This window comes from Tachysurus vachellii, chromosome 5, assembly GCF_030014155.1.
Source record: "Tachysurus vachellii isolate PV-2020 chromosome 5, HZAU_Pvac_v1, whole genome shotgun sequence".
Lineage (NCBI taxonomy): Eukaryota > Metazoa > Chordata > Actinopteri > Siluriformes > Bagridae > Tachysurus > Tachysurus vachellii.
This window is the reverse complement of record NC_083464.1, coordinates 22235169-22258559: the sequence shown is the minus strand read 5'-3', so window position 1 is coordinate 22258559 and position 23391 is coordinate 22235169. Positions and strand designations below refer to the sequence as shown.

Sequence of the window (23391 nt, the reverse complement as noted above, 5' to 3'; positions counted from 1 at the left end):
CCAGAGATCTACCTACTTTTCTCTAATGGAGTCCTCACCTACTGTTATCAACTGCTGGGTGCCGATAATGTTAAATCCTTAATAAATTATAAGGCTAGTTAATATTAAGAACAAGTTTCCTTACTAAATTATGAAAACATTACTCAAAGCAAAGAACAACCGTAAAATCACATTTCTTTATTTAGCCAACCATAAAATATACATGAACATCTTGTGCTGAATGGTAGAGAGCAGTTGCTTTGGTAGCGAATTTCTTGCCAATTCTACACAAAAGCATAGAAAAAACTAAAAAAAAACACAACGCTGCTCCACTTTCATTCAGCCAACAAACTTAAACTAAGATGAATATCCAGTTTTATATCATTCCAAAATCAATGTGAGAAAAGACAAATAACTTTAACATACCAAGGATCAAGTGGTCTCATTATCTAATCAAAGAAAGCCAAAAACTGATTAGAGCCAGGAAAATATAGAACATATTAATATTCACATTTCACCATACAAAGAGACCAGATGCTTTCCTAACATTGGATTACACAGTGTTCTTCTTCAAGAGCAAAGCATGCTGGGAGCTGTTTGCTTCAGTCCAGTTTCAGTGCTTTTTTTCCTTTTAAATACAAACATAGTGTTTTATTTGTGCATCATAGTTTTGTTCTCCAAACTGCCCCTACTTTCCTGCATCCACACGGCAATATGTGAAGGCACAAGATGATGAAACGTGGAAACTAAAAATAAATACAGGTAAAAAGAATAATTTATTTTGAAAGAAAAGACAGCAATGGTTAGCTTGAACTTTATGCCCATCTCCTTTAGCATTACAAAGCTTATATTTATTTTTCTCCACTTGCCCTCAATGATTTGAAAATAGAAGAAAATGCTATAATTTTTTTCCCACTCAGAGGGATAGAGGACATAGACATGTAGTAAAAACCTGTTTTTAAAAAATAAATCATCTCTTTCCCCCTATGCAAAGTAGCAACATTAAGTGTGCATGAGGGATCACTTTGAAAGCTTCACAATCAGCCATGTCATCTTCTTTAATCGGGACAATTAAAAACCTGCCCTTGTTTTCAAAAACCAGTTGAAAAAGAGCTTAATCCCGTAAGAGAAAAGAAATCTGTTTCAAACTACACCTACAAAACATTGGTCCCCAGGCTGATGATTTGTTACACTTTATTGCCACGTAGGGAGGCAGCTCGGCGATTCCAGGTGTCCAGAGCAAATCAGAAACAATCCATTGGAGGAGAGAAGCAGAAAGTACTCTGAGGTATCTGCTGAAAGGTGCTGGTTAAGATTGAGGCAGATGAAGAGAGGGGCTGGGTCAGTAGGGGGTGTCTTCTGGGCCTTTACATGTGTATGTACGTGTGTGTGTGTGTGTCTTTGGGGGAGGGGGTGTCTGGACTTAAGGCTCTGCACAGTGGCCAGCTGCTAGGACAAAGCTGCCTCCTGGTTATTAAGACAGTATGAAACATCTCTTCTTCTTTCTCCCTCTCTTTCAGTAGGTCTCAGAGTCAGAGTCATTGAGCTCTTCGTCTTTGTAGAAGCCGTGATGGCTGATGCTGTTGAAGCTGCAGTAGGTGCTGTGTCCACTGCGCAGCATGGGCAAGCTGTCGAATGTGGCACTCTTGGCTGGGCTAGTGTAGTGGTTGATGGTACTAAACGGAAGGCTGGGCACGGACCCACTGCTTGGAGACACAGGCATCATGGTGGCCAGGATGAGAGCCAGGCAGTCTGCCACATCTTTGTTGGGGGCACAGGCCAGGGCAGGTGTGTAACCTGGGATGGGGCAATTCATGACATTTGTATTTGTATTAATACACAGTACACATTTCAGGAAATCCAAAAGCTATGAAGATGAAAGTTTGTGAAAATTCTTTTTCAAGCACGAGTTACCATTTTCATCAACAGCTAGCACGCTTGCACTCTTGGCCAGCAGCTCCTGTACCACAACAATCAGTCCGTTTCTGGCAGCCACATGTAGCGGCCTACACAAAAAATGACTTGGTCAGCTGTTGCCCTATATAGTCAGCTCATTATGTAGCTACTGTACATGAGCTACCCCACCAGGAGTCATACATACGTTTGTAAAGCTGCATTAGTGGAGTTGATGAGATTTCTGTCTGTGATCTTCTCTAAAATCAACAAGGCACTGGTCTCATGTCCCTACAGAAGACAATCACAATAATTAAGGCTGACTGAATTTATGCCTTCATGTATAGTCAACAGTTTGGACAAAGATTGAATATATGTACTGAATAATCTTAAAGATATCATAAGATTATAATATATAAAGATATCTAGAAGTATTGTCCTTTAATAATTAGTTTAATGCCCCTATGGTTATACATTTTTAGTACATAGTTTCTAGTAACTTTAACAAAGATCTTCTAACCTTTCTAACAAAGTTTTCAAAAATCAAATTTTATTTACTTTAATGCAGTTCTGCTTTAGAAAATAATAGCAGCAGTTTGGTGCTTTCTATTATGAAGCTGGTTAATAACAATAATGTGCTAAGCTTCATCAGGAATACTGTTCATAATTTAACATTAAAATATATGAACACTCAATAATTGTGTGTGTTACTTCATGTTAATGCTACAATATTATTCTAAAATTGTAGAAAATAAAGCATATATACGATGTGTGTGCCCAAATGTAAACTGGCAATGTATATGCATATTCTTTTAAAAATCTAATTTTATATCCATCAAACATATTAAATACAATAAAAACAATTCTTGGGTACTGAGACTTGTAAACCCCACACTACATGTGTATGCAGCAGGGTGACTGTGACTGACCTTACTGCAGGCCAGGTGTAGTGCAGTGTTTTTATTGGCATCCTGCAAGGTCAGGTCTGCTTTTGCACTGCTTACCAACAACTCTGAGAGAGAGAGAGTGAGAGAGAGAGAGAGAGAGAGAATGAGAGAGAGAGAGAGAAAGAGAGAGAATGAGAGAGCGAGAGAGAGAGAGAGAATGAGAGAGAGAGAGAGAGAGAAAGAGAGAGAATGAGAGAGAGAGAGAGAGAGAGAGAGAGAATGAGAGAGAGAGAGAGAATGAGAGAGAGAGAGAGAATGAGAGAGAGAGAGACACAGTGTGTGCGTGAGAGGGAGACACAGAGCATGAGAGAGAGATAGATAGAGAGAGACACAGAGAGTGAGAGAGAGACACAGAGTGTGTTTGTGAGAGAAAGAGAGAGAGACAGAGTGAGAGAGAGAGACAGAATGAGAGAGAGATAGTGTGAGAGAGAGAGATAGTGAGACAGAGAGAGAGAAAGACAAAGGTAGTGATAGATGGAGAGAGAGAGAGAGAGAGAGAGAGAGAGAGAGAGAGAGAGAGAGTGTGAGAGACAGAGAGACTAATTAAGATATCAGAATCATAACCATGTTCTACATTAAGACAGCACTCTTCATTCTAATGTAGATTAAAACAAAAACAAAGTACAAGTAATCTTTGATCATTCAGATTCAATTGCAACACCTCCAGTGGGTTTGATTGCAGTGAGGACTGGCAGCATTTACTGGACTCATCCTGTCAAACAATTAATTCCAGCCAGTGGAATTCATGACTGAGGAAACACTGGCCACATGGACAGGCTTGGATTTGGAGAGGTCTTACCAACGGCATTTGTCTGTCCATTTTCAGCAGCCATCATAAGCGGGGTTTTGCCGGCAGAGTCGACACAATTAACCTGGGCGTTGTGGGCAAGAAGAAGTTGCAGACACTCCACGTGATCTGTGAATGCGGCGGCATGAAGCGGAGACCTGCAAGGAATCAAAACAAATCTATTCTCGCTGCATGCATTAGATACAAACCGTACATGTCCTAATTGCTGAGTTAATGCGGATTCTATTTATTGTTTAGGTTTAAAAAAAGGTTGAAAGCTATAAGTAAAACTTTGAGAACTCAAAAAATAGGATATTAACCCAATGCTGATGTCATACAACTCACAAATGAACAAATAAACAGGAACTATCTGATGTCTTACCTGTTTTTAGAGTCAGCAGTGTTGACGATGACTGGACCCAAAGTGTCAATCAACATTTCAGCTGCTCCCTCATTGTCGTTTATCCTACAAATCGAACAAACTTTAAGCTTGTATTTTAATAAGCACTTATTTCTTTATCTGTTTCCCTAATCCACAGCACAAACGGTCAGACTTACACAGCACAGTGAAGTGGGCTGAAGGAGTTGCCCTCAGCCTTGTGGAACAACTCTTGTTCTAGCAGCACTTCAACACACGTGTCATGACCTAGAAAGAGCAAAAGAACTGACATGTAGTCCAGATGACGGACCCGTTTGCACTGATAAAATATAGCCTTGTCATCTGTGTGTGTGTGAGTGGAGTGTATTTTTTGAAGTCACCATTGTAACACGCCCAATGCAGAGGTGTGTATCCCTGGTGGTCTGTGATGACAGGGATGGAATCCAAAGATTGAGCTGCATGTAGCAAACCCCCCAAAACCCCCACGTGACCACAGGCGGCGGCCAAATGTACAGGAGAGCGCCCTCTACAGTCCCGCATCATGAAACCTGCGTTGTGCTGCAGCAAGGCTTCCACACACTCCTCATGTCCCGTCACTGCCTGGAGGTCACATCAACACACTTGCATAAATGCAGGATTAAAAGCTATCCTAACTCTAAGAATACGACCTAGGATTACACGCTGAAAAATACGGATTGAACAAACAGGTCAGACACGTACTAGGAATGGAGAGTTTATGATATCTGATACAAAGAGATATGTAAACAAGTATTAAATGGTGCAAAATGGAACAGAAAAATAAACAACTAAATAATTCAATAAAAATCATGCAAATCTATAGTTGAGAGCAAGTATGAATTGAGTGATATATATTCCACAGTTCCTCAAACTTACTCACATCATGTGAACAGAGCTAATTTTTCTACTTCTGGGTTCAGATTGATATTTAACTGAAACCCTCACTAAACTGCAAAAGATTGAAATGAAACAACAAAACAAATAATAATAATGCTACTTTAAAAAAAAAGTAAACGTGTCTAGAAAGAAATAGACAATTTACCCCTCTGTGTAAAGCAGTGCGGCCCCACTTGTCTTTGGCTTCTACATTCGCTCCTTTATTGAGCAATGAATACACACACTCTGTATGACCGCTCAACACAGCCAGCATCAGAGGTGTCCTGGGAAACACAGTTTGGCAGAGGATTATTCACAGAAAAAAAAAAAATAAATAAGCTTCTCAGATCTGAGAGATTAGCTTAGATACTTTCCTGTTTATACAGAGATTGTAAAGTGCTTTCAACCAAATAATAACATAGCGTTCTATTGGTACATTCTCTACAGTCACTGTAGCAACACTGGTGAGGCTCTCGGATAGGCCTGTTTTGATAGGAGCACCAAATGCTAGGCTACCACTGTAGTCTTTTAATGCTATGCTTTTATGCTTATCTGCAAGGATCAAAAACATGTATTGTGCACTATATTATAATAAACCATGTCTAAAGTTATTCAAAGACGGCCTGCTCGTGCAGAGAAAAAATATGCGGTTTGAAAAGCAGCTCAAAACCTTTTGTACTCCTGTTCCTCTCTGAATAAAAGACTGGGAAAATACTAGTAGAGTGAATTTAGAAATAAATCTAAAACAGCACAACTTACTGCCCGATACCGTCCTGAATGTCAACTGCACTCTGTATATCAGCATTTCCAATCAATAAACGTAGACAGTCAGAGTGGCCGTTTGTGGCTGCAAAAAGAACACAAGGGTTAGATTCCAGGGTCCGGATCAGAAAGATTCAAAGAAAGATCTCAGAGAGTTCCTAACTTAGAGAAGGTGGGGTTGATCCTTTTACTAGGTATGACACGTTCTTTTGAAGACTGTGATTGGTTGTTCAACAAAAACAAATATAATTTGGTTTATTATAAGCCTTCACTTTGTCTCAATGTTTAGATATTCTGAGGTTACGTCGTGTAGGGATTACGTTCGTGACTGATCGTATCAGAGATGCGCTAACATCTGTATGTTACAAATGACTGACGTTGTGTTTAAACATGTCAGGCACAGCGTATGTTAACGTATCTCTACATGCCATAGAGGCACTACACACATACATACCGTTATGCCGTTATGACATGTAGAGATACGCTAAGATTTATGTATGGCTGTGCTGTGTCTGAGATGTTATCTCGAATATGATTGGTCACAAAAATAATCCTTACATGGTCTCATCTGTAGCATCTTATTAACTCACCATCATTATTAAATATCGTATGCAATACATTCCTTCTCCCTCTTCACCTTTCAGCCATTAAAGATTTTTGACCATAAAGAGCTCTTTTCAGGGTTAAGATGCTTTATGAATAACTTTTACCTTTACTAGGATCTTCTCTTCTCTAATTTTAAGGGGAAACACCCACATTTTCATACACAAGGATTTTCTTAGAATTAAATCACTAGGAGCAATTTGATGAACGTAAATATGTAACATTACAGTGTTGTACACACAATATTGGCCTTCAAACACACTCCAGTTCTAGTGCAGTGAATTAAAAAAAAAAAAATAAAATAATAATAATAATAATAATAACATTTTTTTTAAATAATAAAAAAATTTATAATAAAAAAAAGGGTGAATCTAATTGTTGATACCTGCTGCATGGATGGGGGTGCGTTTGTGTGTGTAGTCTTTGACAAGGATGGAAGCTCCTTGGTTAATAAGAACATCCACACACTCCACATGGCCTTTAAATGCAGCCAGGTCCAGCGGTGTGTGACCCTGATCTGTCCTCACATCCAGATCCAGCAGAGACTGTACAAGCACCTCGAGGGCCTGGTGATGCCCGTGATACGCCTGAAGAGAAACAGCACATGATCCTAATCTTCAAACGTCTGCATATATTCACATTTAATATATAACTGCAGAAACATTTTGTACGCATCCACCTACATGATTTGACCAATATCTAATCAGCAATTTTTTACATGTGCACCTATACAGCAAAAGTGGTATTACAAATGAGAGCTTAGAGAAGGAGCTGTGCAATTAGACACACGCTTGCTGTGTTGCATGTTCTTGCTTTATTTCCTGTATACTCTTTCCATAGACGTAGTGTTTATATTATGCTTAAGCAACTGCTTCAGACCTGCTAAAACCAAAAGACGGATAAATGAGAAGTCCTGGGAAAAGGATGGGTGAAGTGTAAAATTTACAATAATTTAATTTATTAAATATTTATTCATCAATGAAACCAAAAACAAAACACACAGACTTCAAATGAACATATAAGACACAGTAAGTCCTTGTTCACAGAAACTTGAACACACTTGCCTTTTTTCATCCATAAAGTGGAAGTTTCTGGCAATTTTGGGCACAAAATCACTGGTGGCTGCAATTGAAATGCCTCTAATAAATATTATTAACTGACTAATACTATAAATTGGTCTAACACTGGCCAGGCTGAACATACATTAATATATTAGAATTGAAATTAATGTAAATTCAAACTCCAAACATTCTGCAGTTGAAAGTGAGCTGTGAGCATCAGTGCACTTTTCAAAAAGGGAAAAACAAGCCAAGATTAATATACAAAGTGAGCAATATTATTAGAGAAAGTTATACTAACTTCATGTGTCAACATATGATCTCATGGCTTTTTTAATGATAACTTATTAAACAACAGAGTTCCTAAGCAAAATGTGTGAAGGCTGGCAAGTCTGCTGATTAAAGTAATTTAACAATTTAAAAGAAAAAAAAAAAAAAAAGGTTCTCTTTGCAACTGTTTGTTTCCGTCTTTATCTGTATGACGCGTCTACATTCTCACATGTACTTACAGAGAGATGAAGTGGGCTAACCGGAGCTCGAACATCAGAATCATTGAGGATGTCAGTCCCTGAGGTCTCCATTAGCTAGAACACAATGTGATACAGCAAAAGCTTAACATGAGTTAAGAACTGGAAATTATTATTATTATTATTATTTTTTTTTTAAACTGGCAATACATCTGAAAGGTGATAACTATTACTCACCACATCTAAAGGGGTTTCACTTGCAATCTGAGAAAATGGAAAGAAAATGAGAACAATTACTAGAGAACGCTGAATTTAGACAACTAAAGATCATTTAGAAAATCAAAGAGCTGTTGTTACCAGCTCAAGACACAAGCGGTGTCCATATGCAGAAGCGTAGTGCACTGCATTATAACCCTGATTGTCTCGTATCCCTGGATTAGCGTCGTTTCTCAGCAAATACTCCAGGCACCTGCAACAAACAAACTCGTAATATATACAAGCAGCGAATGAAGACAGTGAAAGTGAAGTGCTGTTCTCCATCTATAATAATAAATCCAGTTTATCCTGTGACTCACTTTCCATCAGAGTCCGAAGCAGCAGCGTAGTGCAGGGGAGTGCAGCCCCTTTTGTCCAGGTCATTGACGCTGGCTCCTGAACCCACCATAGCAAATAGGCACTGATAGTTACAGTTTGCAGCTGCATAGTGCAATGGCGTCCTAAGAAGAACAAGGCATGTTTAAAGACAATGATGCAATCTAGAACCACATAAGAAAGTGTTCAGAGTATGATTATTTTCTGAATATATCTGTGGTGCAGTACAGTTTCTCAGATGCAAGACAAAGAAGCTTTTAAAAGGGAGGACAGGCAGTGCGATCTAAATTACACCTCCTAACCACAATGCAACAGAATACAGCTTTGTAGATCCTCTTAGTAGATGGGATGCATCGGCAGAATAAGTACAAATCTTACCTCCCGAAACTGTCTTTCTTGTTAAAATCTGCCCCTGTATTGAGAAGAAGATTCAGACAGTCCAGATTCCTGTAGAGGCAAATTAAAGTTTGAATTAGAAAAATGGTTCATTTATTTCACAAGTTTCACAAAAAAATAGACAAAGAGAAAACCCTGACCCTCCAGCTGCTGCAGCATGTAAACAGGTCCTTCCGAAATCATCAGGAGTGTCTATGTCAAAGCCTGAGAGAGAGAGAGAGAGAGAGAGAGAGAGAGAGAGAGAGAGAGAGACAAAGGGAGAGCGAGACAAAGAGAGACAGAGAGAGAGAGAGACACAAAGAGAGACGGAGACACAAAGAGAGAGAGAGAGAGAGAGAGAGAGAGAGAGACAGAGAGAGAGAGACAGAGTGATTAAAGAGTGAAAAAGAGACTAATTGAGAGCTGAATCATAGACGACTTCTTTAATCATAACCATAACCAAGTAATCCTTGATAGAATTCATTGAGGGTCAGTGCACTGGAGAAGTCAACAGATTAAAGCACAGGTGCAACATACACTGGGGTGAAGCCTGGACACATGTTGATATACCCCGATGTCATGATCTCAACATAAGTAGCCTGTAAAAGGCTCCACTACATCACACTTCTTCACATAGTCATGTCATCTTCACATAGTCAAATAAATCAGCAACTAAAAAGTGGAACTTCTTCCAAATTTCTTGGTGCTCACTGAACCACAGTTAATGAAACTCTTTTTGTATCCACCTTTTTTTTAATAGCTCACGGAAGAAAAGGATCCAAATTCTTTCTTAACAAAACTAAAAAGTATGTGGACTAAAGTGTGGACTAAAGTGTTCAAGAGACAATTTACCAGATGAAAGCAGTTTACGACAGCAGTCTGAGAAGCCACTGAGTGCGGCTAAATGCAGAGGAAACATGCCATGGACGCCTCGCCTACAAAAGACAAGAAATAACAGTAAATAAAGAGATTTATAATATACTACCATGTTGCATTCACTGCTACACGTTGGAATACACGTTGTTGTAAGAGTAGGAGGACTGACTTAAAAAAAACCTGTTACAGTGCTAGAACCACTGGATTGAGCATTTCTGCTGATCTCCCAGGATTTTCACTCACAACGGTCTCCAGAGCATAGTCTAGTCCAGTGTCAGAAAGCCTTTGCACATGATTGCCTCAGATTTGTGTTATTGTAAACTCTAGAGACTGTTGTACATGAAAATCCTTCCAGTCAAAATCACATAGATCCCATTTTTCACGGTTTCCTGATTAGACAGTTGCATGAATGTACAGGTGTTCCTAATAAAGTGCTCAGTGTTCAAATTCACCTGACCTTTTTACATGTTTGTAATGTTCATGGGATTATACCAGTGAAAATTACAAGTACACTTATACATGCTCATGTCCCAGTTCAAACAGGGCCTAATATAATTGGCCCTGAAAGAGGGAGCTGTTCTAAAGAGTAGCGAGAGACCGCTCACTTTGAGGTGTCCGCTCCATTGGTAATGAGTGTGTTGATGAGAAGTTCATGTCCATATCTCGCTGCGATGTGTAGCGGTGTGTTGCCATTTTTATCTTCACAGTCTATCTCAGCACCTGCATATGGAACCCAGAGACGAGGTTTTGAATGGAGAATGTAATATCTCCTTCTTACTTAAAATACCATTTTGAAAGAGCAAAACCCATTGTCACACCCCATGTTTACACTGTACACATTAGGACAACTGTGTGTGTGTGTGTGTGTGTATTATTTATATTATATATATATATATATATATATATATATATATATATATATATATATATATATATATATATATGTGTGTGTGTGTATATATATATATATATATATATATATATATATATATATATATATATATATATATATATATATATATATATATATATATATATATATATAAATAAAAACATTAATTATTCCTTATTTATTATTATGACTATATTCATTATTCACTATATATAAAACAACACATGATTAGGCTGTTAAGGAGATTCAAAAAAGGACTGAGTCATTATATAAATGTTAAGATAAACAAGGATCACGCTTTACCCACCGTTTTGAATGATTGCTTGTGATTGGGAGAACCTCCCATGGATAGCAGTCATGTGCAAGGGAGTTTTCCCATCTTTGCTCTATTAGATGAAGCAATTTTTAATAAAAAAAGTGTTAGACAGAACTCAAATTTGCTCATACTGATTTCTTGAGATCAGACCTTGTAAAGAAAATTATAGAGTGCAGTAAGACAGGATTTGGCATGCAGGATATCAGAAAAATGCAAGCCTCTGACCTTGATGTTGACGTCTGCTCCGTTCCCTATGAGCAGCTTGAGACAAAATGCGCCGTGCCGTGAGGCAGCTGTAAAGTGCAGAGGCGCGAAACCCTTCTCGTTTACCTGGTTGACATTGGCTCCGCATTCGATCAGCTCGTTCACCACCACATCCTGCCCATTATAGCAGGCCACGTGCAGTGGTGTGTTTCCATATGCGTTCGGCTCATTGATCTACAGAGTGCACAGTCAGTTAGAACCTTTGAAGCAAGAATAATAGAATAACAGAAACATTTTTTCAATGTTATACACTTTATCATGAGACTTACATCCACTCCTAGGCCTAACAGGTATTTGACCACACTAATCATCCCACTAGAGGCTGCTGCATGCAGAGGTGTATAGGCCTTTTTATCTTTGCATGTCACCTCGGCGCCATGAGACACTAAAAGCTTCACCACTTCCAGATGGCCTGAGAAAGAAGGTTGGACAGGGAAAGAGTTGTAATGTCACATACACCAAGACAAGATAAATATGTACAATATCAGGGAAAGAGGTTGCAAAGAAGACACAATCTTACCCATGTATGCAGCCCAATGGATTGCGCGCCGGTCCTTTTTATCAAACGCATTAATGTTCGCTCCTCTGGACAGCAGTAATCTTACCATCTGAAAATAATGCCGCATGCTATTATCCACACTTTAATCATATTACTGAAGGCTTCAAGGGTTAAAAATGGAAAAAGTAATAGGGGTGAGTGTATGCTGACCTCAAGATGACCGCTGAAGGCAGCATGGTGCAGAGCGGTGCGGCCTGCTCGGTCTGACACATTCACATTGCTCAGCAAAGGCACCAGCGCCTCAGCACAGCACACTGCTTTGTTAGCCGCGGCTACATGCAGTGGTGTTTGCCAATTCTTATCCCGTGCGTTCACATCAGCAGAGTGTTTCAACAGCACTTGCACTGCTTCCTGCAGAGATGGAGAAACAAAATAGCTTGTCTTATGGGCACAAGGTACAGTGTGCACTAAATACGGTGAATTACAGAAAGCACTACCTCACTGCATGAGGCTACGGCTCGGTGCAAAGGAGTCAGCCACTTATTGTCTTTGGCATTTACTCTCGCTCCTATGGAAAGACAAGACCACTATTCAGAAAAACACTCTAAGCAATCTTGTAATAATTGATGCAATATTACCCAAAAAACAAATATGCAAGCATAATACAGAGATCCGTTCTGTGCTGTCCGTCATTAGAGCTAAAGTAGCTTGCATTTACCTGATAAAATCAGGAGCTCTATGATTTCAGCATCTCCAAGGTAGGCAGCAGCATGAAGGGGAGTCCTTTTCTCGTTATCCTAAACAAATACAGGACAACACTCTGTTTGTACTTTTCAAAGCGAGCAAAGAAGGGAAAGAAGGGATGGCCCGAATTTTCAGCCAAAAAAAAAAGAAAAAAAGAAAAAAAAGAAGAAGGAAAAAAGCACCTACTTAAAAGGGGGAAGAGATGTTTTTTTTTTTTTTTTAAATGTTATGCTGCTTTTAAATTTAAGAATAATTTTTAAAAAGACTTAAATAAAAAAATATGTATTTGAATAAATGTCCTGTTAAAAAAATTTCAAGTCTCTGTACTAAAGAGTTTTTTTATTAAGTAAAATTAACGTCATTACGTTTTACTTCATATTCTATATATAGCTTTATCTAGAGATTTTCATTTCAAGTGCATCATTTGGGCAAAAAAAAAAAAAAATTTAAACCTTACCTGCACATTTACGTCCTCTTTTTTGAATATAAGGGACCGCACTTCATCTGGGTCAATGTTGAAAATAGCTTTCAGCAGGGGAGGCTGAAAGGTGAGAGAAAAAGTTACTAGTTAATAAAATGTAAAACAAAATGTAAAGTGTGCAAACTGATGAAAAATCTAAATCATATGAATGTTTGCTGTGAATCAGTGTTGTATAAAGTACTAGAAAGCAATACTTGAGTAAAAGTACAAGTATCGTACTAGAAAAAGACTTTGGTAGAAGTGAAAGTTACCTTTTAGAATATTACTCAAGTAAAAGTCTTAAAGTATCTGATATATACTGTACTTAAGTATCAAAAGTCATTTTCTGATATTTAATGTACTTAAGTATTTGAAGTAAAAGTAAAAAGTAAAATTTCATGGTCGGTTCTAGGATTTTATCTTTAGGGGGTTTTAGCCCTCAGTGAGAATTTAAAACAAGAAGAGTTTTATATTATATATATTATATGACTACATATAAGCCAAAAGTTATGGGATTATTAAATGGCAAAAGTGGACACCAAAATTTTATGCATGATACCAGTCTTGAATCAAATCAGTTCATGTATGTGTGCATTCTCTACAAAGAGTGAGTCCAATGAATGCAGTCATTAATAAAAAAAAATATTCACAAGACAAAGACCAAATCAATAAATGTTATTTGTATTTAGTATTGAATGGATTATTTGCATTGATATTTTGTTGGTGCTATCAACTCTGGTAATAAGCATAGTGAAATTTCACTGCTTTTGGTTGCCGTCTTTGCGGCTTTCCGCCGATTATCGTTATAGATAAATGTCTCCAGCTCTGACTGTGCGTGCACACTGTAATGCAATCTAGGAGCAGTGATTCACCAAACCGCCCTTATTGTAGTCGCACACATTTCTTCTGATTTTAGTTTGTAGTAACGAGTAACGAAGACGCTTAGTGGAAATATAGCAGAGTAAAAGTATACATTTTATCTAGGAAATGTAGTGGAGTAAAAGTGAAAGTTGACATAAATTTAAATAGCGAAGTAAAGTACAGATACGTGAAATTTCTACTTAAGTACAGTAACGAAGTATTTACAACACTGGTGTGAATACACATTAGCTTTGAACCAGCATCAATTCTTACACTTGCAAACTTTGTACACATTTTGTAGAGTCACAATCAAGTGTATGATTAACCAATAATCTACCAAGGAGGTCCTAATGAGCATCAATTTCATATGTAGGTTGAAATACAGTCATTAACTGAAACAGAAACCATTGTATGAGACGCTTAAACCTGGGCAAGGAACACGATGTTCATGTCACAGGTCATACACCATGGCAAGACTGACACTGACCATGGCAAGACTGACAAACTGATACTGATCAACCAGACACAAGGTAGATTTACTACATTAGCAAGGTCTCTACCAGGCAAAGAGTTCAAAGCAGACTGAGGTTTCATGATGTGCTGTTCAAGCTCTTTTGAACAAGCACAAATACACAGGCAATGTTGGACAGTAGACACTGTGGTCAGCCAAGGAAGACACATCATGCTCACTTCCCTTCGACATAAGATGATGTCGAGCAGTGCCATCAGCAAAGAGCTAGCGGAAACCAGTGGGACCCAGGTATGTAGAGAAGTAAATACAGAAGCACTGCAGCCAAAAAGCCAAACCTCTGACGAAGAAACAAGACCAAGTGACTCAACTATGTATGGAAACATAGTAACTGGGGTGCAGAAAAATGGCAGCAGCTGCTCTGGACTGATGAGACAAAATATTAAATATTTGGCTGTAGCAGGAGGCAGGTTGGTTGCCAAAGGGCTGGAGCACAGCGCAATAATGAGTGTTTGTGGGTAACAAGGAGAACTGGTGGAGGTTCCTTGTAAGTTTGGGGCTGCATTGCTACAAATGGAGTTCAAGATATGGTCAGGGTTATCCTAAAGATAGCGTCCTAGATGGTATCCTAAAGATGAGAAACTCAGGCAGAAACTTTGCCATCATGCGATATCATCAGAAAGGCATCTGATTGGCCCCAAATTTATTCTGCAGCAGCAAAATGACCCCAAACATACAGTCAATGTCATTAAGAACTATCTACAGTGTAGAGAACAACAACAAATAATCCTGGAAGTGATGGTTTGGTTCTGCAAAGAGAGGATTTGAGGCATCCTGCATCCACAGAACAACCGACCTGCCGAGTTCCTTCAAAAACAAGTGTAAGTGCAAGTGTAGCTAGAAGAATTTAAGCTCTTTTGCAGGCAAAGGTTAGTTACAGAAAATACTGGTGTTTTCTTCTGTTCAATTACTTTCCAGTTTGTTAGTTGAGAAAAGTAAACTATTATTAACACTTCTGAATTTTGAAAGTATTCTTACTTTGCACAGTACCATACATCCATACAGCATTTGTGGAATGAGCATCATTTATGGGTCAAAGCCCTGACCAAAGACCCATGAAACTAAAGTCCCCTTAAAAACAACTAAAAAAAACAAAAAAAAAACAAACCAAGAATAAAATCATACTGCTCTTTAACACAACTCAGTGTTTTTAAACTTACAGTGATTAAGGGCAATACTACTACATGATTTCTCCACACTATTTGTATGGAGTGAAATAAAAAAATAAAAATAAAAAAGATGTTTACAGCTGCTGGGGAAGTAATTGGATTTTGATGCATGATTATGGGAAAAGAAGTATTTTGTCCTTAACTGGTACACTCCCTTGCTTTTCCTGTCAAAAATTAATACTAATGAATCGCAATATGACTAGAGATATGAACTCAGGAGGTCAACTTGTGAACTCAAAAAGATTAGATTAGATTTCTCTGTTCTATTTCACTTGGTTTCTCATGAGCCATGTTGTGCTCTTGGAAGAAATATTGCCGAGAAGTACAAATGTATCATTAATTAACCTGGACCTCAAGTATAGGGCCAAGGGAAAGGAACTTATCTGCACTGTTCTAATATCAAGCTGCTTCAGGGCTCATTCATCCTAATCACAGTATGATATAAAGATCCAAAATGATTCATTTACTCCAGATGAGAACACAGTGTCTCCACACACTGGTGATGTTTGGGCAGAGTATCCAGATAAACAACAAAAAAAAACCGAGAAGAATTGAATGGAGCGGTGCTTCATTAGCAGATTGCTGCACATCTACACTATGATGTTCACCTCTTATATAATGTGGCATTATAGATATCACATCTGAAAAACAAAGAGGACAGTCTGAAGGAATAAAGTGGCTTAAAATACTCGTACTTGAATGTACGGAACTAAGTTACTAAATTGACCACTCGCAGCCTTCCAGACCACTTAGCTCCAGCAGCTAGTTCCCCGAGTTGATCCTGAGGTTAATCCTGAGGTTAATATGTATGTAGTTTAGATTTTTAGATTGTCTGTGTGGGATTCCCACCTCCCAAACGGATGCACAAGATATATTTGATGGCCTGGCATTTCATCTGGGGCATGTTCCTGCCTCATGCTCAGTGTTCCCTGAGTGGGCTCTAGATCCACCATGACCCTGATCAGGATTAGAACAGTTACCAAATGCGAGTGTGTAGCTCCAATAGTGTAAATACATCTAAGCATGTGAGGATAACAGAAAGCGAGCAGAGTATAATAGCCAACAGACCCTAATGCATTACAACTGCAGTCGTATTTATTTGTTCGAGCTATGTTCACACCAGTTTATTACTGCAAGCTGCCAGTTGCTGTACTATGAAGTCACCAGTAGGAGTCACTGCTACTGATTGCCATAGTAATAACTTTTAGCAGTGATGGCTGCAACTAGCATTCTGCTTGAAAACAAATCAGTTTTGCTTTGGTGCTAATATGAATCCTCGAATGAAAATAAAGGGATAATGTTAGTATAAAAAAAAAATCACCAGTGTATGATACCATTGGAGATGAAGCAGAAGCAGAGTGTGCTATTTTGCCACGAATCTACAGCCTTCATTCCTATTGGTAGTTGCTGCACCAAGTCACACCATATTTACATAAAGTTACACTTTTCTTAGACTTTGCCATGACAACCACATCTTGTCTCAAAACCTGCTTTCAATCATGACGTCAGAATTTGCCAGCTCTCTTGGAAAATGACAGGTCTCTGCTTTTTCTCTGCTTGTCCCTGCACGTGCGCTTGTAGTGTCATAGCGGTTATATTTCTTAGTAGGGCTGGGCGATATGGCTGAAAACTGTATCACGTGTTTCATATCGGTCGAGATCAATAATTATTGATATTTTTTATGACCCATTTAAAGTAAGGACCAGGAGAAAAATATTTTACATTTAAACATTTTTATTTTAAACTTATAATATCCAAAAAACTGCCATACTGGCGAGCTGACTTTTCCTCTTTTATTTACAATTTCCTCGCTCGCTGCGGCGCTCATTTTCTGCTTATCAGTCGCCGGTTACTGAAGAGGAATCCAGCAGACCAGCACGAGACAACGATATGGCGCAACCGAATTGATACGGTTACATGATTGGCTGTTAGCGTGTCACTCCCTACGTTGCTAGGTTACCAGAGAGTGAGTGCCTTTGTTAATGCAACCAAACTTGTTTTCTTCCGACGAAGAATAAAAATTATTGAACGTTTTATCAAACACATTTTTTATTGATATCGATCACGTGTCTATCGCGATACATATCGTTATATCACCCAGCCTTATTTCTTAGTCATATTTATCCCCGACCAGTATATTTCAAATCTGTGAGAAACTCTACTACAGCATTAATGTTGAGTTACAGCAAGCCTCTGATACGGACCAAAATCACAATACGGTAATTATGAGGTGCTAGGCTAAGTGGTCCTGGCAGAAAGGACAATGTCGGTTCCTGCCAACAGCCTCTTGCTTATCACGGAGGCATACTGTACAGTTAGCCAACTTCTGCAAACACAGCTCTGACGCAGCACACTAATCACTCAAGCGCATGGATGAGCACACTGGCATACAGGTCTAAATGGTAATGTCAGCAAAAGGCCCTATTTATCTGAGCAGGGTGCAGAATATGGCTGTGTGATCTGCTTAACACAAGAAACAGAAAAGTTAAGAAAAATAAGAAATCTCATCCAGAATAAAGGGAAACATCTTGATTGCTTGGGTAGTGCCTTGCTGTACCGTCTTAACTTACTGCAACTACCATTCTGTCTGATAATATTAAGTCATTTTCCATAATAGTGTTGATTTTTCATAATAGTGTTTTATAGTGTTTTACGTAAGCCTCTGAGTGTGGCTTTGCTTTGAGCTAATATTTAACTCCAAGGGAGACATCTGAAAAGAGAAAGCAGAATCAAAATCAACAAACTGATGCTAATATTTAACAATAACAAGCCTGTCTGTTCCATTGCAAACACAACAGCTCTGATGCAAGAGCCCCTTTTCTTCCTTTAGGCTCTCTGTACAATGGTACCAGTGAAGTGACACTACCAAGCATGTGCAACAACAGAACACGTGAATGGATAGTTCTGTTCTTAAGCTCCAGTTTTTAACAATTGGGACTCTCAGTGATAGAGAGCTCCTTTTATTTTGGTTCAGCCACTAAGCTCTGATATGATCGCCTGAATGCATAGGGCTAGGTCAGCCAAACTTAAATAGCAAAAATTGTGGTGATTGTTCAGTACCATTTTATTGAGGATGTTCTGACAAAAGCAAATAAACAAGGCTGAGAAGAACACAGCAGCTGAAGCATCAGCACACTGACACCCTGTGAAGTGGAAATACCAAGCTTTCTTTCACCCCGAGGAGAATACAAACAAGTACTTCCTCTTCTCATAACGCACTTTCTACAACTGGCCTATTTAAAGAGGTTTGCTGGACAGGATTTCCGCACACAGGCTCTTGGCTACTAATTAAAACAAAAAAAAACAACAACACCACTTTACTGCAAACTCCCTTTAACGACAAAAGATCCTGATCAAGCTAATCTCTAAAGGCAGACAACATACACAGCCCCATAAGGTTAAACCTACTGGTTCCTTGCTCTGAGTGGCCTTTACTACCTTTTAGTATTTCCATTATTTCCATAATTCTGCTATTGACTAAGTGTGCACAGCTGTAAATAACGATGTGTCACTACAGTACAGCAGATCTCTGGAGGTTACAGGAAATGTGAGTAGTAGGAGTAAGAGGAAGAGGAGGATTTGACACATTCATATTGCTAGTCCAGTCTTTATCACACACTGCACATACTGACAGACTATTTGAGAGGCCTTATTATGTATATATGGATTTTAACTTCCCTGTTTATGCCCATGGAAATGTCACATAATAAGGCCTTTCAAATAGCATTTTATATATAAATTATTTATAATTGCTTCTAAAATAGTATAAAGGAGTTCAATGCGTCATGTTTGACTGCCAGAGTTCATATGGTACAGTATATAACATGCCAAAGAGATATAAAGTACATACTACCCAACTTATGCTCTGAGCAGTATAGACATTTATAACCAATTTTTGTGGACACTTGACCATCACACTCATATGTGCATTTTGAACACAACCTTCCAGATTTAGATCTCCTTTCCTGTTGTAATAGCGCCACTCTTCTGGGAAGACTTTGCACTACATTATGAAGCATAGCTGCAGGGATTTGTATTCAGAGCTCAGGTATTGCAGTCAGTCACTGATGTTGGGTGAGGAGGTCTGGAGCACAGTCGATGTTTCAGCTAAATCCAGATGTAGTCAATGGGGTTGAGGTCAAAGCTCTGTGCAGTTCACTTAAATTCTTCCACTTCAAACTCGACAAACCATGATTTCATGATACATAGAGGCACATGCAGAAACATCCTTTCCAGTTGTGTTTGTGTCTACAGAAGACATGGGTGTGATGATCAGCTGTCCACAAATTTTATATCATTTGTTTATATTAACAATATAAACGTATGGGTTTGAAAATGACATGATCATGCTTAGGTCAAGTTAACATTCATTCATTCATTCATTCATTCATCTTCTACCGCTTATCCGAACTACCTCGGGTCACGGGGAGCCTGTGCCTATCTCAGGCGTCATCGGGCATCAAGGCAGGATACACCCTGGACGGAGTGCCAACCCATTGCAGGGCACACACACACACACTCTCATTCACTCACGCAATCACACACTACGGACAATTTTCCAGAGATGCCAATCAACCTACCATGCATGTCTTTGGACCGGGGGAGGAAACCGGAGTACCCGGAGGAAACCCCCGAGGCACGGGGAGAACATGCAAACTCCCCAAGTTAACATGAATATGGATTATAAGTGAATGGAAAAACAATACTGAAATGCTACACTTAATGCCACACCGGGGCCTTTTATGAATGGTGCATTAAATCTCCTTTCAGTGCCAGTTCTGGTTAGGATTGATCTGAAAATGAAGCCAAACCTCTAGCTGAAGTCAGCATGTATTTGAAAAGTCTCCGTTAGTGCAGGCTGACAGAATTAAGCTGAAACAAAACAATGTTTTGTCACATACAGCCCTAACCCTCCCACAAGCAGAAGAGATATTCACTGCCTTTTCAAATGCTCTGATCACATTTCTGTCTCCTTGGAAGAGCTCCACTATGACTATCACCATGGTGAAGGCACTTCGGTGGCTCTTCAGGCTGTTATTGTACTCTGTAAACACACATGCATGTAAACATGCACACAAACATAGCACCAAGCTTTGATGCTTTGAAAACCCTAGACATCTAGTTAGACCACTTCTCTCCAGCGTCTATATTAATATAAAAAGCAAAGAAAGAACCACCAAGTTCTGAGCAGAAAAAAGGGTTGGCTAAAGATGAATAATGATGAATACATATACACTCACCATCCACTGTATATTATGTGGCAGCAGTGCAATGTACAAAATTATTCAAATACAGGTTAAGAGCTTTAGCTAATGATTACATCAAACATCAGATTGGGGAACAAATGTGATCTCAGAGATTGTGGCATGGTTGTTTTTTCCAGTGGACACAAGATTGTTCGTTCCTGTTCAAGAACCTGATGTACACTTCTGCTGCTATATTCCATCCACCCCAAGGTTTGCCATGTTTTGTATTCTGAGATGATCTTTTGCTTTTCATAGTTATAACCACTGGTTATATAACTTACTGTTGCCTTCCAGTCAACTAAAACAACTTGTCCACTCAAATTTTTAACTTTTCCCATCACCAAACATTTCTCCTTGTTCCATATAAACTCTAAACTGTTGAACTTTAAAATCCCAGGAGTCCCTGAAATCGTCAAACTAGACCTTTGGCACCAAATTATTCCCAGTCAATGACATGAACATTAGCTGAAGCTTTTGAACTGTATCTGCATGAGTTTATGTAATGTGCTGCGATATGACACTGACCTAATCAAGTGGAAGGTAGGTATATAAACCTACGTAAATATTTACCAGTAAAAGATGATAATTTTTGTGAATATATTCGTTTAATCCAGTGTTGGACTTTAAGATGTAAAATTGTTCTCTCTACAAGAGCTTAATGCAAGTTATAAGGTTGCCCATATGTACATACACCAAGTTGTCAGATTAACCAGTACCTATTCTCATTGGCCAATTTATCAGGTACAGCTTCAATATAAGAATACCAATATCACTTTATAGAAACACAATTACTGACTATAGCCACTCTGCTGGCATGAAAAAACACTCTGATCCTGTTGTAAGGATCCAGATCAGGTTCCTTACAACAGCTGGTCTCATTTATTTGGTATCCAACAGAGACTTCCAAAAATAATAATAATAATAATAATAATAATAATAATAATAATAATAATTGTGACCCCCCACCCCACCCCCACTCTCTCTCTCTCACACACACACACACACACACACAGAGTAACATCAGTAAAAGCAAGCTATGACAAAGCTATGTGTCAGCTATTACACCTAAACCAGATAGGCTACATTCAGTAACTGCTTACCTACGAATGTACTTAGATGTTACCCAAGTGCACTATAAACGTTTATTATTAAGCTTTAAGCAATCAGATAGCAACAAATCAGATGTGTGTGGAAAAATAAGGAAAAAGTTTTTAAAATAATGATCAAAAAAATAAGCTAACCCAGGATTAAAGAGCAAACTGCTGCTTGACCACATGATAGATCATTTCACTGACTGAGCTTTAGGGCGACATGTTAATAGCAGCTAAACAGCACAGTTATGCGAATGATACTTTGACAACTCTTGAGTCATACTGAACAAACCTTGAGCTAAACTGATAAAATAACGTCCTACACACAACTGCCTAGAACACATTACTAAATGAATCGCTTGATATTACTTTTAACCCTTTAGGTTACCATCGTGGCCTGTAAACAAATAGCCAGGTTAGCTAGATAACTAGCACAGCTATCTGCTGGCGACCCAAGTAACCATGGAGCACGCTAGCCTAGCCACATTAGCTCATGAGATAGCTTATAGCTCAAACACATCACACACTAATACCACGCCGTAAACTTTTATACAATACGCAGAACCGATAACCAACTGACAAGACAAACCTACAGAAACGGTTAGTTTTAGTTTAGCTGACTAATTACGATTCTTTGTTTGAGCTCGCGCTGCTTAGTAGATAGCTAGCTAGCTAAGCTGGCTAACTATTTCAGTCATTACTCACCTGGTCTCGAATTTTGAGAACCACCATTTTCTACCAGTCTCTAAGGCGCTCAGGCAAATAATAGCGTCTTCCTCAGACTCCTCAACGTTGACAATCGTTAACCGTGTAACTTTAAAACTTCCAACTGGTCAGACATTTCCTTCATTTAGCTTCTACAGCACAGGGTTAAGAAAACTCCATAACATTACCGCCACTATGGCGCTGCAAAAACAGGAGAGTTGATTGGCTAGACCGGCACTATAGACGTAGTAAGAGAGGATTTGATTGGTTAGAAAGAGCAGCCGCTCTTCTTGGAAGCTAGGTAGTCAGTAATGTGAAGGCATTTACAATTTGTGAATTACAGAGTTGCTTGAAATATTTACAAAGCACATGCGTATAGTTGAAATCGATGCTATGTGTTACAAAGTGCTCATAATATTATATGAATACATACTCATTTATTTCAAGGAATGAAAGTGGAGGTTACATGTGGAATCTTTAGAGGAAAATACACATATTGACCACCAGGTGGCGCTTAAAGATTGACATAATCTGGTGAATCAATGATTTAGGATCAAGTCAGAATGAAACAGTGGTGTGGAATAATCTATATTCATAATGAATCTTTTCTAAAGTGCTGTATTAATGGAGTAAAACAGACTACTATAATCTCTAATACTATACAAACCTAGGTAAGTAGTAGGCCTAATGTTCTGTAAACCTCACCCCTTTTATTTTTGGTTTTTTTAGTCACTGGTTGTTTCTTAAGTCCATTGTAAATCTTTCCAAACCATGTTTAAAACATTAAAAATGATCAAATGCTAAATATATAGACATGAAATAAATTTGACGAACACATATGTTTGCTTTGGACCTATCCGGCCAGAAAATAAATGCTGTTAAACTCCTCCAATTTACCTGATGTTACCTTAGTTCATTGTACAATTTATTCAATAAAAATGTACACATCTGACAATAAGGGCCGTATAACTAAAATCCATTCAGCATCCTAGTTTCGGTTTGTG

At 38.6% G+C, this 23391-nt stretch overlaps 1 protein-coding gene across 1 annotated transcript; it reads right to left on the bottom strand.

Annotated features, from left to right (window-relative positions):
- Window positions 1-162: 162 nt before the first annotated feature.
- Window positions 163-22586, bottom strand: ankrd28b (ankyrin repeat domain 28b). The gene is made up of 28 exons (XM_060870482.1): window positions 22388-22586; window positions 12784-12867; window positions 12301-12379; window positions 12080-12150; window positions 11793-11993; window positions 11604-11691; window positions 11353-11495; window positions 11045-11257; window positions 10811-10889; window positions 10217-10331; window positions 9588-9670; window positions 8897-8960; window positions 8739-8807; window positions 8345-8485; window positions 8127-8238; window positions 8007-8033; window positions 7812-7886; window positions 6630-6831; window positions 5639-5726; window positions 5046-5163; window positions 4366-4585; window positions 4165-4252; window positions 3989-4072; window positions 3619-3764; window positions 2802-2884; window positions 2081-2163; window positions 1894-1985; window positions 163-1776 (listed from the first exon to the last, which is right to left on the bottom strand). The coding sequence occupies exons 1-28, from the start codon at window positions 22412-22414 to the stop codon at window positions 1496-1498; spliced, it is 3156 nt and encodes a 1051-aa protein (XP_060726465.1). The 5' UTR covers window positions 22415-22586; the 3' UTR covers window positions 163-1495.
- Between the last annotated feature and the right edge of the window lie 805 nt (window positions 22587-23391).

What these genes read in the sequence shown, in the direction of transcription:
- ankrd28b (XM_060870482.1), bottom strand. Translation starts at nt 22,414, where the DNA reads ATGGTGGTTCTCAAAATTCGAGACCAG. An exon ending in TTAGCCCACTTCATCTCTCT is followed by an intron (nt 6,832 to 7,811) that starts GTAAGTACATGT and finishes GTTTCTCTTCAG; the next exon opens with GCGTATCACGGGCATCACCA. An exon ending in GCATTGGGCGTGTTACAATG is followed by an intron (nt 4,253 to 4,365) that starts GTGACTTCAAAA and finishes TGCTCTTTCTAG; the next exon opens with GTCATGACACGTGTGTTGAA.